The following is a 15,259-nucleotide window of genomic DNA, read 5'->3' as shown; positions in this document are numbered from 1 at the left end:
AAAAAAATTTACTATTTTAATATAATTTTTAATATATAATGTGCATTCCAAGTAAAGATGATTTTTTCCAAAAGTTTATATAACACAAAGGTTCTGTTAATGTAAACTCCTGTATAAAAATGTACAGAAATAAATAGAGTATATATATATATGTATATATCATTTGTATTTTGTTGAGAAACAATTTAAAATACTTACTACATTTATAACAATTTTATTTTTAAAATTAACCATTTACATTTTAATACATTTAGAATTCTAAAATTACTTAAACAGATGTTTATATTAGATTATTTAATATTTTTTTGCAATTAAAACATGCAAAATTACAAATTCTTCTCTAACTTTTCATGGCTAGGTACAAATAATTTAAAGATTCATTTTTGATTCAAAGTAGTTGCTTTGTTCTTACTCTGGTTTTTCTCTGCTTCCTTCGTCCTGCTGTTGATTTAGAACTCTTATGATGGATTCTCATTCTCTTATATAAAGAACGTTTTTCTGTGGTAGAAAAATATTTGAATGAATAAAAGTAATATAAAGTTTATAAAATTAAATGTAAAATACTATATTAATAATAGTATTAGTTTCATTTCTCAAAAAATGTTTTTAAATTAAAAAAATTTACTATATCATCTAAAGTAAAAATATTCTAGTTTTATGCAAATATTTGAACATCTGCAAAATTGTTTACACAGCTTTTAAATTACAACAACAAAAGTTTTCAGTAATATTTGTTTTTGAAAGTTAATTTCTTAGAATTCTATCTAAAGTTTATTTTTATTAACACATTTTAACCTACCGCAAAGCCCACTATATTGTTTAGAAAGTATCAACTTAGGATTTGTGCACTTTTTTCCTCCTCTTGATTCTTCATACATCTTTCCTCCAATAATATTTCCTCTGAAAGTTTTATTATTATTAAGATTATTGAACTAAAAGAAACTTAAAATGAATATTACTCACCCAGGGCCATAGTTACAAACATATATTTTAGTATAACCTTTATATGGATGTTTATAATATGCATAACCACAACCAATTGTGTATGTACTTCCCCATATCATCTATTAAGAAAGATAGGAATCCCTATATTTTCTATCAAAACTTAATATATTTTTAATAATAATGAAAAAAAAAGCACTTACTTGAGTGTAATGGCCAACATTACCATCAAAATGAAATGGATTTATGTAGCTTCTAGGAAATCCAAATTGAGCTAGTTCTTTTGCCCATAAGTTTATGCTAGAATTCCAGTCAGGTCTGTTTTTCCATTTCAGATCTCTATGACTGTATGTCCATTGTAGAGCCACATTCTGACCCACCGAAAACCTTCCTTAATTAAAATATAATGAATTAAAATTTTTAAAAATTATCACATAAAAGAATATATAAATATGACAAACTTGTATTTCTATATTGATCATGTCCTTCAGTGCATTGATCTGCCCATCTCTGAGCTATCTGTGCCAGTTCATTATCCCACATCTAGAAAGATATAAAATATTGTTTCTACAAACAAAAATACAAATTATAAGAAAAAATACCATCGACTCACCATCACTCTCATATTCGATGCAGGAGGAAGGCCCGAAACCCATCCGCTGGCCACCGAAGAGCGAATCCGGTTGTGAATCCTCACGATGAGAGCTTTATCCTTATGCGTGAGGCCACCACTTTCTAAGAACAAATTGCTCTTAAAATAATTGCTTTAAATTAAAATTTATAAATTTAAATATACTTACTCAACAATTGACTATTTGGACAAGCATGCGGATTGTAAATGCACATGGTGTGCCTGTAACTCAGTTTACTATAGTGACAGGCAAAGCTGCTGAAAGGTTGAAAGAAGAGAGCCAGCAATAGTAATTGTACCTTAGCCATGGCGAGTATCGACCAGAAAGGAAGACTTAGAACACTTCACTTCACTTTTACATTTTCCATTGGTACAAAAAACATGATGTAGGTGGTTGACGTCATTTAACTACATACAAGTTCAAGGATATTTCTCAAAAACATTATTTTTACTTCAAAGACATTGTTTTGAGGTTGGGAAGAAGAAGAAAAAGATCAACAAAAATAGCCTTACCTGGAAATTTTCAATGTTTGAATGCAAAGTATTTTTTTAGGTCGCCGTTTAAATTGTTTATATTCCGAGTTGTTTTTGGTGCGGATTTTAAAAGGGCATCTGGAAACAGACCTTGATGAATATGTCCTTGATTGTTCAATGACGGAGATTGTAAGCAATCCGGCAAAACAATAACAACAGGCGGTTCTTCAAACCGTAGTTCGCGTTACCTCAATCCTCCAGTGTAGTAATTATTCATCAAATTAAGGCGCCCGAATACTAACTTTTTAAATTAAATAACCTCGTAATTAGAGAAGTTTTTTTTATTAAATTATTATTATTATTATTTAAAAATCGCGTAATTAAATAAAAATTTATAAATAATTTTATTTTTTTTTATAAATTAAAGCATTTTTTTATATTAATAATTTCTTAAAATACCGACAGATGTCGCCACACCGAATTTTTTAACTATGGATAATTTATGTACTAATATTTAAAATATATATATATTTAATAATTAAGTCTCGAATATCAGAAGCTGTTGTACCGAAGAAGAAATAGGTCTATAAGTCAAGTTTAAGGTCAGAGTAGTGTGACGTCGACGAAGGTCGAAATTCGAAAATCCGGATGCCATTGGTAATATATGAATCTCTCGAGGGCAACATCATTTTCCTGATATAAACCAGACTACTCGTCGACAGGATAATAAAATATAAAAATTCTTAAACGAAATGAAGATTTTTATTATTAATTTCTTGAGCATTTGGTATATATTCTTTGAGAATAATAATAATTATAATAATAATAAATTACAAAAGAAAGACGTATCCAACATAAGTGGAGGTATCTTAAATGAAAACTAAACTACAAGCTATAGAATTATACAATACTTTTTATCTCTAGATGTACAGATATGGTGAAGCAATTCACTCCATTGAAGAGAATACATAAATTTCACTATTTACAGAAGTGACAAACTTAAGAAAGAATAGAAGAGAAGATACTTCAAGCCATCTCTAAGCAGGAAGTGATCGGTTTTTTTCGGTTAGAGGGGGGAAAAAACCATTGGACCAATAGCTTATACTTCCTGTACATGTTTCCCAGAGGTGAAAAGAGGTACGTTAGCTATTCTGTTGCCTTCAAAAGACACATCCCTCTATCGACAGTCTGTTGGTGACTTCGCTCATGCTAGAATGCGATCGACTTGTCAAGTCCTGTAGACACGTCAACGGTTGGTACTCTGCTTCTCCACTACTAGATGACACTGGCTGACAGTTAGTCATTGCTTGCTCGTTGGATCGCTGTTGATACACTGTCGGATCAGTCAATTGGTGTTGCGTGTAACTTCCTTGATAAATGTCCAAGTTTTGTTTAGGGCTTTCTTTGAATGCTAGAGTGAATAGTAAATCTGGATCGGAAACGAATTTGTAGACGTACCGTTCACCTACGATGTAAACATTTACACGTGAATTAATGCACGTTTATTAATTAAAATGTATAGAAATTAATTAAAGTTTATCTTTCTTAAAACACCTATAAAATTTTGCTAGTTAAATCAATAAATTATATGTTTTTAGTGCGAAAATTAATATAAGTAAGCATGTTTCACTTCGATTTTATCGTACTTAACTTGTTAAAAATTTATTTTTAAACGAAGAATTATGTACTATACATTCATTATAATGATGTACTGTACATCACTATGAATACGTATAGCTTTGTTAAAGTTGCGAGATTGACCGATAAAGTTGATAGATTGAAGCCATTTATCGATGATTATAATGATTATACCGGTGTAAAAGAGATTATATCGGTATAACAATGCTAATACTGCTCAGGTCAGGTCATAGGTCACACTTAAAACTTTTTGCCTAAATAAAATGGATAAATAACATTAAGCACCAACTTTACAACTTTACATTTTCATACGTCGACGGTCCTAACTACTACAATATGCGATACAAGAATAAATTTTTATATATTTTATCTAAACGAGAGTGGAGTAAACCGAATATTTTAATTATAATAAAAATTATTATAAAATATTTCCAGTTAATTATAATTAGTTGGAAGCATTATAGGTTATATTAATATCATTAAAATCCAGCAAAGGAGATGAAAACGTTATAAGGATCGAAGCTATTTAATGATGTATAAAGACTATTCTCGAGAATACAATGTAAAGAATTCTGTTAAATATTCTTAACATTTTAAACTTTCCTTGTTTAAGCCAAACACAAATTGAATTTGTGTTTGAAACGTGTTTGAAACAAATTGAAACGTTTCACGCAATATTACTCCACGCTTCTCTAGCTACAGTTTATTTCTCTCCGAACAATTTTATAGAAAATTTAATAGAAATTAAAATTATAGAATATCGATTCTTTTTTAAATAGATCTAATCGCATTCATTTAATATAGGAATTACGATCATGATCACGTCAATACTTGTGTGCGAACAGTGTTACAAACTATAATTCACGAGGTTTTGGAACTTTTTTTTTTTATTTAAACCAATTAATGATACCATTTTCCTATATAATAGGCATACTTTAGGAATTTTAAGCAGTTCTTATCTTTAAGATTCGAATTCATATACCGTATTACAGATGGTTAACGGAACAGGTTTTGTCATAGGGCGGTCCATAAATCGGTTAACTGCTGTAAAGACTAAATTAGTCGCGTTTTTTAAATTGCGTTTCCGCCAATTTTGTGAAAGAAGAAAGTTATTTTCAGTTTACGATTTACATTCGCAAATATACACGCAAATAAAACACGGTTAACTGACTTTTAGGCCTCCTTGCGTATTTTTAAATGGAACGTAACAGCATTTTATTATAACTTCTCCAAATCGTAACTAATTGTGATTATATTAGACCAATAAAATTAACACGAAACTAAAGAATTTCAACGTAAATCTCGATCAAACTTACCTGCAACCTTTTGCATAATACCTTTTTCATAGTAATACCTAAGCGAGCGACTCAACTTATCATAATTCATAGCGGGACGATTTTTTTGCAAACCCCATCGTCGAGCCACCTGAAATTTTAAAAAAAGAAGATAATTTTATAATTATAATTAGCAGAAAATTAAACGAGTTATTAAATATAAGCGCTATGTGTACGGTACAGTACTTATGTAAGTATACGTGATGTAGAAAAACAAGTGATTTTAGATTATATTAAGCAAGTAATTATAATCTGTAAGCGATCTACCGGGCTGTAGATCAAGATAATTTTCCCCGATAGAAATGTAATATCTTTTATTCACTGCTCCTATCGAATTACCGAGTTATCCAAAATGTGCAACATCCCGGATAAGGAGGAAAAAAATAATAATAATAAAACGAACGATAATTAATTTGTTTCTTTTCTTGTTACCCTTTCGACCAACTGTTTATTAAAATTATATAAGTAAATGTACTATCGTCTTACCTCTTCTGGTTCAATGAGCTTAAACTCCATCCCTCGACCTGTCCATGCTATGAAATTGGAATTTGCTGGATCGTCTAGCAGAGCCACCAAAAATTGCCACAGTTGTAAATTTCCTCGTCTTTGACCCGGTCCGGGACCTGTCGGACTTCCACTTGTGTCCCATGTGTGAGCGGGACTCGGAGAAGGGGTCAAAGGTGAAGGTGGTGGCTCGCATTTAACCGCACAGAATCGACGGTTCGATGGATCTCTTGTGTTACACGGGCTCAAACCTGAAAGTAATCATTCAGAATCGGGCATAAGTGATGATATATTTTAATATTTATACGTATTTTAAGTAGAGATTTAAGCGATTATTTGCGGGTAGAATGTATATAATGATAGAAGAATTATAATTGTTGGTAACTGATGAAAGAAATATAAATTATAATGCGAATTGTAAATTTTGATACGGAGTATCGCTTGCTTGAAGGTAGATAACGTAACTTAGCAATATCATTTTAGCCGTTTTTAGCTTATAAATTTGTATGAAGAATATTTTACTTAACAATAAACTGCAATTCGAACTGAAGTTCGAAACATGATCTTCCCCTTCTCTTCGCTTGTATGCCATAAATTCGTATATATTAATCTCAATAATTTGAATAATGTTATCAAACATACTCTAAGATTATTATAGAGATGTTATGAAGGATGTCAACTGATGTAGATTATTTTATAACTGCTAATAAGCTCGCTCGTTTCTAATGATTCGAACCGACAATTACACGATGTTTATGCAATAGAATAAGGGAGAAAAATGAAATGTGTTATTGTTTATAACATTAAAATAAACTAATAAATAGGTAGGTCTGTTTGTTAATAAATCACTTATAATTTTACCAATTTTACAACTTTAAATCAGATTTTTTTAATCTTGGTGTAGCCAATGTAAGTTAGATGTTACGTATCTTATAGGCTAATAATTTAGGAAACAATGCATATAAATACGTCAAAAGATTTATATTTACAGCAATTTAGCCTTTAATTAAATAAATTATATGTTTTGAAGCCGAATTTTTAAGCGTAAAGATTGAAATTATTGTTAAACTAGTTAGTTTCTGTAAATAGGCCTACAAATTGTTTATTTCTTGTAACTTGTGACTTATTTTATTCAAATTTTCGATTAATTTCGACTTAAACGGAAAGAAAAACGAAGGATGTAACAATAAAACAAATGGCCACTATCCATTAAAGGAAAGGTCAGAGGATGTGTGGTTTGGTAAACAGAAACCATTAAGTGGCCAGACTTTATAGGAAAATGATTCAGCCGCCATTTATCGCTATTGATGACGCAGAGATCGGATTTAAACAAACAGAGAGAAAGAGAGAATATGTTGGGGAAGAGAGAGAACAAGATGTCAGTTGAAGTGAACAACCGACGTCACTTTGTCACCCTACACTCCAGCATGTAAAGAAGAAAGCTTTACCTTATTTGACTTACAAATGGTGCATGGATCAGCAGCCCCGTTGTCGCCAAATGTCCAAATTAGTCGGAACGCCGACAACGCTTCATCGGTTCCAAATAGGTTTTTATCATCTTGACGGTATCAAGAGCATTATTTTCTGCCTTATTAAACCCACTCTTTGTTGACTCTCTGTTGGTTCCCGCGCTTTCTCCCGTCACATGACCGTACACGTGTCTCTGGTTGCCTTGGTAACGTGCTCTTTTCTGTCTCTATATAATAGAAGGGCAGATCGACTGCGGTTACCGTCATTCGTCCTTGTAGAACAATAGATTGTAAACACGTTAACCACGTGCGGCAAACTAACCCCGATGTCGAGTTTCCCACACTTAGGGATTGTTAAAGTAAACTCTCCACTGCATTTTATGTTAATGTATCGGTCATTCCGATTGCTACCGCAGCATTAAATTAACCCCAAAATCTGATCCGAGAAGTCGAGCTTCAAATTTTTCACGGATGAAAAAACGCCGAACTATTGAATCCCCTTAACAAGTTTGACGAAAACCCACAAAAATATAATAATTTATTCACAAATTTTACATATAAAACACAATTTTTCCTTTATAAGGCCCCATTTTTATGCTACAAATGAGAAATGTAATACGTCTGGATTAAGTTTCATTCGAAATAATCTTAAAAATATGTACTTAAACGCATTTAATGGAAGTAAATTTGATTATAAACTCACATATCTGTTAATTTTTGCTTGTAAGAATTATAAAAACTCGTAAAAACTCGCTAGAAATTATTCCCAAGAGCTCAAACCCGGACAGAATTTCAACAATTTTAAAGAGAAAAAATATACTAAACATTAAAATAACTCAAAAACTATAAAGCCCATAACATCTTAAAGGTTTAAAAACAATTTTAAAGAGAAAAAATATACTAAACATTAAAATAACTCAAAAACTATAAAGCCCATAACATCTTAAAGGTTTAAAAACAATTTTAAAGAGAAAAAATATACTAAACATTANAAAAATATATATATATATATATAACTTTATAGAAAAATCATAAATCAGTAAACAATATTTCATGCACAGAGAAATTTTAGCACTAACCTGTGTATTTATAGCGTAAATATGGCGTGTCGATAGTGAAATTTTATTGAAAATTCTCTTAGAATATATATACATAAGGTATTGGTAGCGTATAAGCTGCACATAGATCAAGAGCACACCTGTATAGTAGTATCAACAAGGAAAATTGTGTTGTCCGTCAAGATCTATTTAGGTGACAGGTCGAATAAATAGTACATATGCCCTATTCGTTTAAGTCTATCCAGATATAAGCAATGGAAGTATTGGTAAAATATTTATAAGTCACCTCATGTCCTTATAATCGGCTTACTCTTGCTCTTTGGGGGACTAAATCCTAAGACATTGAGGAACACGAGAGGGATGTGAGGATTTGGTTATTTTTTTTCCATCTCAATGGAAACAAATAGAATAAAGAGCGAATATATCTGAAAATTTCCAATCTGAGTATCTAAAGAGTTTTATTAAATAAATGATGTTTAAGTAGTTTAATTACGTTAATTAAAAATAAACACGTTTCTAATCACTTATTTAATGTGTCTTTACTCGTTTCGTGTGTTTTTTTGGATTAAATTAAAAGTTTAAATGCCAAAAATTAAACTTTAGAAAATGTCAGAGAACGTTTGAATGATTAGTTTCAATTTTTGCTGCTTTTTATGCAAATAATGAATGATTTAATTAAATTATTAACAAAAAAATTACATGTATGATGTATAAAAACTGATTTATTTATAAATAATAAACAGAAAAGAATTATTTTTTAGTTAAGACAGACTTAGTTCTGTACGAAAATAAACAATTTTACATTAGAAAAAACAGTTAAATCGTAATTATAATTAACGTTTATAATTTTTATATAAAAAGTATTTAAAAATTTATTTTTTAATATAAATAAAATGCTTCATTCATTAGTTTAGAAGTGAAAGTGATCGCTTTCATTTACGCTCACTTTTAAGTGAAAGTGATTTTCTTTCATTGATAAAATATATTTAATCAAATTTGAATTAAATGAAAGAGATTTCTACTAAAAATATATGAATTATAAATAATAAATAACGGAATCGAAACTAGATTTATATATAAAATATTAAATAATTTTATTGACTTTAATTTAAATATGAATTGTATATACGTGTAGAGAATTTTGTAGATAAAGAGAGGACATTCTAAACGAATTTATTTGAGAAAATTCAAGAGAAAATATCCATGTCTTAGAAAACTCCTTGGACATTTGGGTTAAGTCTGGTAGGCAGTTAATCTTCAACAAATTCTGTAAACAACAAAGAACTTTGAAGAAAATAGAAAGAGCTTACTGGAAAGGATCTATTTTACTTATTTAAGAAAGTAATTCGAGTGGATCGAGTGAAGATGCAACTCTCTTTTAGTCAATTCTATAAAAATTGAAGGAATCTCTCCGACAGAAAAAAAAATCATAATTCAAAAACACGTAAAACAAATCTTTGTCCATTTATTTAAAAGCTCGAATGTCTCGACCAAGCAATTATTGTAGATTTTATAGATTATAAAGTCGGTTGGGCGAATATTTCGGGGGACTTCGCTCCTCTTTGGTGAAATTGTCTTCGCCTTTTCGAGGCGTCAACAAGTCATTTTGAAACAGTAGACTAAAAATCACGACGTTCAATCGGCCACACGAAATTTATGTGTCAGCCAAACGGTGCTAAGTTCTTGTTAGGATATTTTCCCAAGGGATGCAATTAGTGTGACATCCAGCACACTCTTACATCATCATTTACAGCGTGGATTTTCGAAAAATATGGAGACATTTTAATTTATTTTCTTACCATCATCCGATTCCATCAAAACAACACAGGTATCGAGATAAAATATTGCAGGCATTCTCGCAAAAGACGTGAATTACGTTTCGTATAAGAGAGTATCTACTACTGTTGTCAAGAGAACTTACTTTCATCCCAAATTTGAATTATATACAAAAGAAAGTGTTTATAATATATCTGCTTTTACGACTGTTGCGGTTTTATGTTTCGTTTCTAACAATTTAAACAGTTTTAAAACTGTAAAGCATCGTTTATACATCGGCTAAATCACATTTACCAGCTTTTATAGTTCTTGTATTCTCTACAATTTTGACTTTTATAACGTATAAAAACTGTTTGAAATTAAATGAAATTAAATATACAATATCAATCTATACTAACGAGTCGTATTTTACGCATTTATAAATTTTTAGATGAATTATTGCCTCGACAAACTCAGGCTAACGTCACTCAACACACACAAAACTGGAGATTCGTAATCTATTCAAACACAAAATGAATAAATATTTCAAAATCTTGTCACTATAAAATATACTTAGTAGAAATGTAATCTCAGAAGGATTTACTGATTGTCTTCTGTAGATATATAAATATATATTTATACGTTAGGGGGAAAAAGAGAGAGAGAAATGCTCGGTTTAAACTTTTATAGCTATGGCCATCTAAGCCTTATAATCATTTAAGGACACTAATTTATCTTGGGACGGTTCTAAATTGAAAAATAGCGCGGTGGAAGTTGGCTTGAAGAGTTTGATGACGACAATCTCAATAAATAACGAAGTAACAAAGACGAAAAAAGGAGAATAGGTGAGGTAGGAAGGTTGACAGGTCGGACAACAATCCTTTTCGCCAACACCTTATCACTGTTTGCACAGGGTCACCGACTGTCTCTCTCGCCGCATCATTCGATAATCCGCAAATTTACATTAACTGTTCTATTTTAAAACTAAATTATGTCTTCTACTGTCAGACAAGAGTTGTGATTGGTTTAGATACCACTTTATATAGTCGACAATTTTTATGGACTCTGCCTCTTTTTGTCTAAAGTAACCGATAAGGATTAAATACATTTTTACAAGAACAAATAAAGCTTCAAATGCCCCAACTTTTAGTAGGATAGAAGGCCTACACGTTTATTTTCTTTTACTACACACCTCTAGAGTAATAACTCGAGCGGAAGAAGTAAAAAATCACTGAGTTACAGATGATGGAGAGACGTGAGAATCGTCGAAAATTTATTTTATATTATCGACTTAAACCTTAAACGTTTTCTTACAGCCATTCTGAAAATGTAACTTATTTTATTAATTTAAAAAGAAAGAAAAATACTATCGAGGATACGTACAGGATCGTCGTTTTATAAGATTCAGTTAGAAATTTTGAAAACAAATTTATAGATTAAAACAAAATTTTACTAATGAAGAAGGATTAATTAGCAGGTGATGATTTGGATATTAAAGTATGGATATATCACGCATGAGTATTTCTTATCTGGAAGTGTCATATGCTGGTGACAAGTGACAGTTGCAGCTCTGGATGTAACTCATCAGGTGGTCCTCATCTATCGCCCGTCTGTTGTGGAGAAACGTTGAGAAAATACAAAGAGAGGTGTTACTACAATAGTTCCCTTGTTGAAGATTCCCTCTGTTAATGACTTTCACTTTATGCTGTTCGTTATTGCAGCTAGATCCAAGTTGTGACACATACTGTCGATAACAGAACTTCTTTATCACGCTCTACTCGCGACTTTACCACATATATAAATACGAACGTTCAATGGGAATCATTTTCATATATATATTTTAAAGGTGTGTGAATGTATAAATACGAGAAAAATTTGCCCCGTACTTCTTGGAGCTTCTCTGTTACGCTTACGAGCTCTGCAGTGAAGTATGATATTCAGGTTATAACGTTTAACTAATGTAGACTCGTTCGTTCGACTCTTTAATTATAAGAAACGAACTTACCTTCATTCATTTTTTGAGTGAAATTCTCTTGTTTTACAATAAATTGAGAAGTGATTAGCGTTGTTCGTCCACTTTCTGAAGGGCTGGGTGTAGCTAAGGGTGTCATATAAGCTGTACCGTGACAGGATGATAAACAGTTGTTGCTCTGCGTCCAAGTCCTGTTACAGAAAATATAAGATTATAAATTAACCCTATTTGCCATTTTAACTTAAATTTATAAGAAAGAAAGTGAAATAAAAAAACCCAATAGAAAATTAAAGCTAGTTCCGATCTCGGTAACACGATCACTTATTCCTCTAGCATGACTCAACAAGTCGTTAGAAAGAGGAAAATTTTCCCACAAATCACAGGTTAGAATTTCATGTTATATCCAGTAACTTCATCTTCAATGTCTTCCCTCTTGTAGTACGAAAGTGCCTTAGTTAATACAACGGTAAATCAACGTAATTGGATTGACAAACGAGGAAAAAAGTGTTTACAGTAATAAACTCGTCACCCCTGTCTGTTTTATGACTACAACTTTTTAACCCCTACGCAAATACCGAAGCAAAAAGATCTCTTACCAATTCCTAGATTCTGTTTGCACGTCAGAATCAGCGATTTCTTCCCAATCGCTGTTGTATGATGTCCACTCGGTGAAGTATTGTCTAGATTCGTCAGATCGTCTTCCTAAATGGGATGCGAAGCCATAAACTTGAGATTGACGTCTATATTCGTTGACGTAATCCCCGTTTACAGATTTAGAATGCCTTCTTCTAAACACCTGACCGTCTCTGTAACACGAGGCATCGCTTGATTGATCCTGAAGATAAACCTTGCTCGATTGAGTGTTGTTAGTGCAGAATAAACAGCAGCTAGGCCACTCCAACTTCCTTTCGCTCTTCATGGGTGAATGAAAGGTTATTCCTGTTAAATAAAGGCAAAATTAAATATTCTTCTGTTCGTAAATTACGCATTTATCCCACATTTTTAACATCTTAATTCAATTACGGACCAGATAGGCGTGTTTCTCGTTGAGTCATTCTGCAGAAAAATGTATTATGAGATGACGGATGATACTCTAGGGACGTAACCGACGTTTCGCCATATAAAAGGCTTGGAAACGCATTAAATCCTCCATTTCTATATTATACACTTAGATTTTCTAGAGATAAATGCAGCGTTTTTGTATAAAATATTCGTTGTTTTCGCGGATTTATACATCTAACTTAACCCGCTTACAATAGGGGGAAGGAGAGACGTTCAAGAATATGACGTGGTTCTGATTAATAAAATTTTTCTATTGTGTCGAACGGAATAAAAAATCCATGACAAATTCTGGAAAGAGGAAAAATCTGAACATAGTCTAACTTCGGGCATGCGGAAGCAGCTAAATATTCAGTATAAAATTCATGAATCATAATATCGAGTAAAGAAAATTAAAAATATATCCAAAGAAAGAGGCAGCCAGAATGACCTTATATACAAGACAAGAAACAGCAAACAAGTTTAGCAATTCCCAATAGAGAGAGAGAGAGTAGTAGAGGCCCGAGGGTTGTTACAAGTTTCCATCCGCAATAGAGCAAATTTCTGAAAATTCACTTTTCATTTCGTTTTCTCGTGACTGTGATTTAGGAGTGAGCACATTAGAATGCACCACGCTATCACTTACACCTCGCGGGGTCGTACAGTGAAGACCAGACAAACTACGTCACTTGGCTATTGTCACAGAGAATCTAATGAAACGAACTGGGTTTGTTGTTGGAAATGCAGACATGTAACACGTCCCCCAGGAGATATCTCTCCCTCCCTTTCTCCCAAAAAACCCCGTAGATCTGTTCTTGCTACAAATCTCGACATGCTGCACGTATAGGCATTTGCAACTTAAACAGATTCTGTTGTTGTTGAATGGAAAGAAGGATTTGCACGAAGTGATCCGACTGTCCCAAAATCTACGATCCTGCTGTGTCCAGAGTTATTAGGTTACTGACAGAAAAGGTGAACTTGTGTTCTGGGATTGAATTAGGTGTAAACTGCATAGAATCATTTTGTTCGCTAGAAAGAATATCGTTCTCTCTCTACTATAGTCTGGCATGTTTTAAAGCGATTTTTCTTGATAGCTATTCACACCTGCTGACTCAGTAAGAGTGATATTTTTTGTACAATAAGCAACGAATAAGTTTTTATATATATGATAAGCCACTAATTTCTTCACTTCTTCCTACTTTCTACGCCACATACACTTACTTTATCAACTTTTTATCCTTTCAAATTCAATTTTTAACAATTTAAAACCTTTCAATTCTACTTTTTACACGTCAAAATCAAAAATTTAACTCATTTAACTTGATTTAACTTATAAAATTTTTACTTTTTCTTCGCAAATTATTGCCATTATATAACATTTAACTTTGCATTCTAGTTAAAGCTAATAGAATGAGCACATATTTTAAACAGTTTACGCACTTTCTGTTTAAATATACAGTTTTTCCGTGTTTAATTAGCAAACAGGTGAATATCCTCGAATATATTTTCTCTCTGTTAACAGTTTCGTTTAAGTTATAAACATCTGTTAAGTGTTTAATCTTATAACACTTTTAAAGATAAAAAGTATTTTAAAATAATAAAAAAATTAGCTTAAAAATTGAATAATTTTATTAGCATTTACTTTACTCTTTCGTGTAAGTGAATAGGTTAAAATTTACTTAAAAGTAACGCTTTTTTTTTGTAAATTTTCAACTATTTTGTGGAGAAATTTTGTAATTTTAATATGTAAAAATATAAAATATCATAAATATAAACTTCAAACTTGTTAAATTAGTTTTAAAAGTTTAAATTCTTTAATTTGCTTACCGTCAGTTTGACAATAGACGTCAACCTCTATGGACTGTTTTGCCATCTGATAACTTTCCTCAGGTCTGAAGCGCTATAAAAATATTAATTAAAATATATTTGGCTATTTTATTGCGTAGTTAACATACAGTTTTAGCTTAGTAATAAATTCAAGAATTACTTACTTGAGAAGATAATATGCAATTCCCATTCGAATTCTCGGTTTGGTGACTTCCAGCATCCCATGGCATTTGTGCCTATTGAATTATTATTTATTTTTTTCTCTGTACTTTTTATACAGGAATTCGTAAATTTCACGGGTTATTCCAATTTGTACATATGAATCGAGTGTAAAGAAACATTTATTTTACCGAACTGTTGCGAATAGTAGTTGAAAATGTATCCAACTTGAACGATTAGGAAGTTACTACGCTGTATACGCCTTCTCGTCACCGTCCAGCATCCCTATTGGTCGTTATCTTTATATAGTTAGATAATCGACCAATAGGAAACGTTAAGAAAATATCACATGATTGTAATGGAAGGGTAAGTAAGGAAAGTTGCTAATCCCGTAATGTAATGTGCTCCACTTCTCTACATTGTAATTGGTTATATTATCTAAAATTAATGGATAATTT

At 31.5% G+C, this 15,259-nt stretch overlaps 2 protein-coding genes across 2 annotated transcripts; both read right to left on the bottom strand.

The window, feature by feature from the left end:
• Positions 1 to 232: 232 nt before the first annotated feature.
• Positions 233 to 1,971, bottom strand: LOC111615609 (venom allergen 5-like). Its single transcript, XM_023357018.1, has 7 exons — positions 1,743 to 1,971; positions 1,556 to 1,677; positions 1,404 to 1,485; positions 1,146 to 1,333; positions 964 to 1,064; positions 800 to 900; positions 233 to 498 (listed from the first exon to the last, which is right to left on the bottom strand). The coding sequence occupies exons 1-7, from the start codon at positions 1,879 to 1,881 to the stop codon at positions 389 to 391; spliced, it is 843 nt and encodes a 280-aa protein (XP_023212786.1). The 5' UTR covers positions 1,882 to 1,971; the 3' UTR covers positions 233 to 388.
• Positions 1,972 to 2,628: 657 nt separating this feature from the next.
• LOC111615620 lies at positions 2,629 to 15,000 on the bottom strand. Its single transcript, XM_023357033.1, has 7 exons — positions 14,807 to 15,000; positions 14,643 to 14,715; positions 12,374 to 12,716; positions 11,811 to 11,968; positions 5,506 to 5,774; positions 5,002 to 5,110; positions 2,629 to 3,512 (listed from the first exon to the last, which is right to left on the bottom strand). Exons 1-7 carry the CDS (start codon positions 14,870 to 14,872, stop codon positions 3,208 to 3,210), a joined length of 1,323 nt encoding a protein of 440 aa, XP_023212801.1. The 5' UTR covers positions 14,873 to 15,000; the 3' UTR covers positions 2,629 to 3,207.
• Between the last annotated feature and the right edge of the window lie 259 nt (positions 15,001 to 15,259).

This window comes from Centruroides sculpturatus, unplaced genomic scaffold (genome assembly GCF_000671375.1).
Source record: "Centruroides sculpturatus isolate CEXI.00-Female unplaced genomic scaffold, Cexi_2.0 scaffold19, whole genome shotgun sequence".
In the NCBI taxonomy this organism is placed as follows: domain Eukaryota; kingdom Metazoa; phylum Arthropoda; class Arachnida; order Scorpiones; family Buthidae; genus Centruroides; species Centruroides sculpturatus.
Note: the sequence above shows the minus strand (reverse complement) of the source record. Positions and strands in the feature narration are given on the sequence as shown.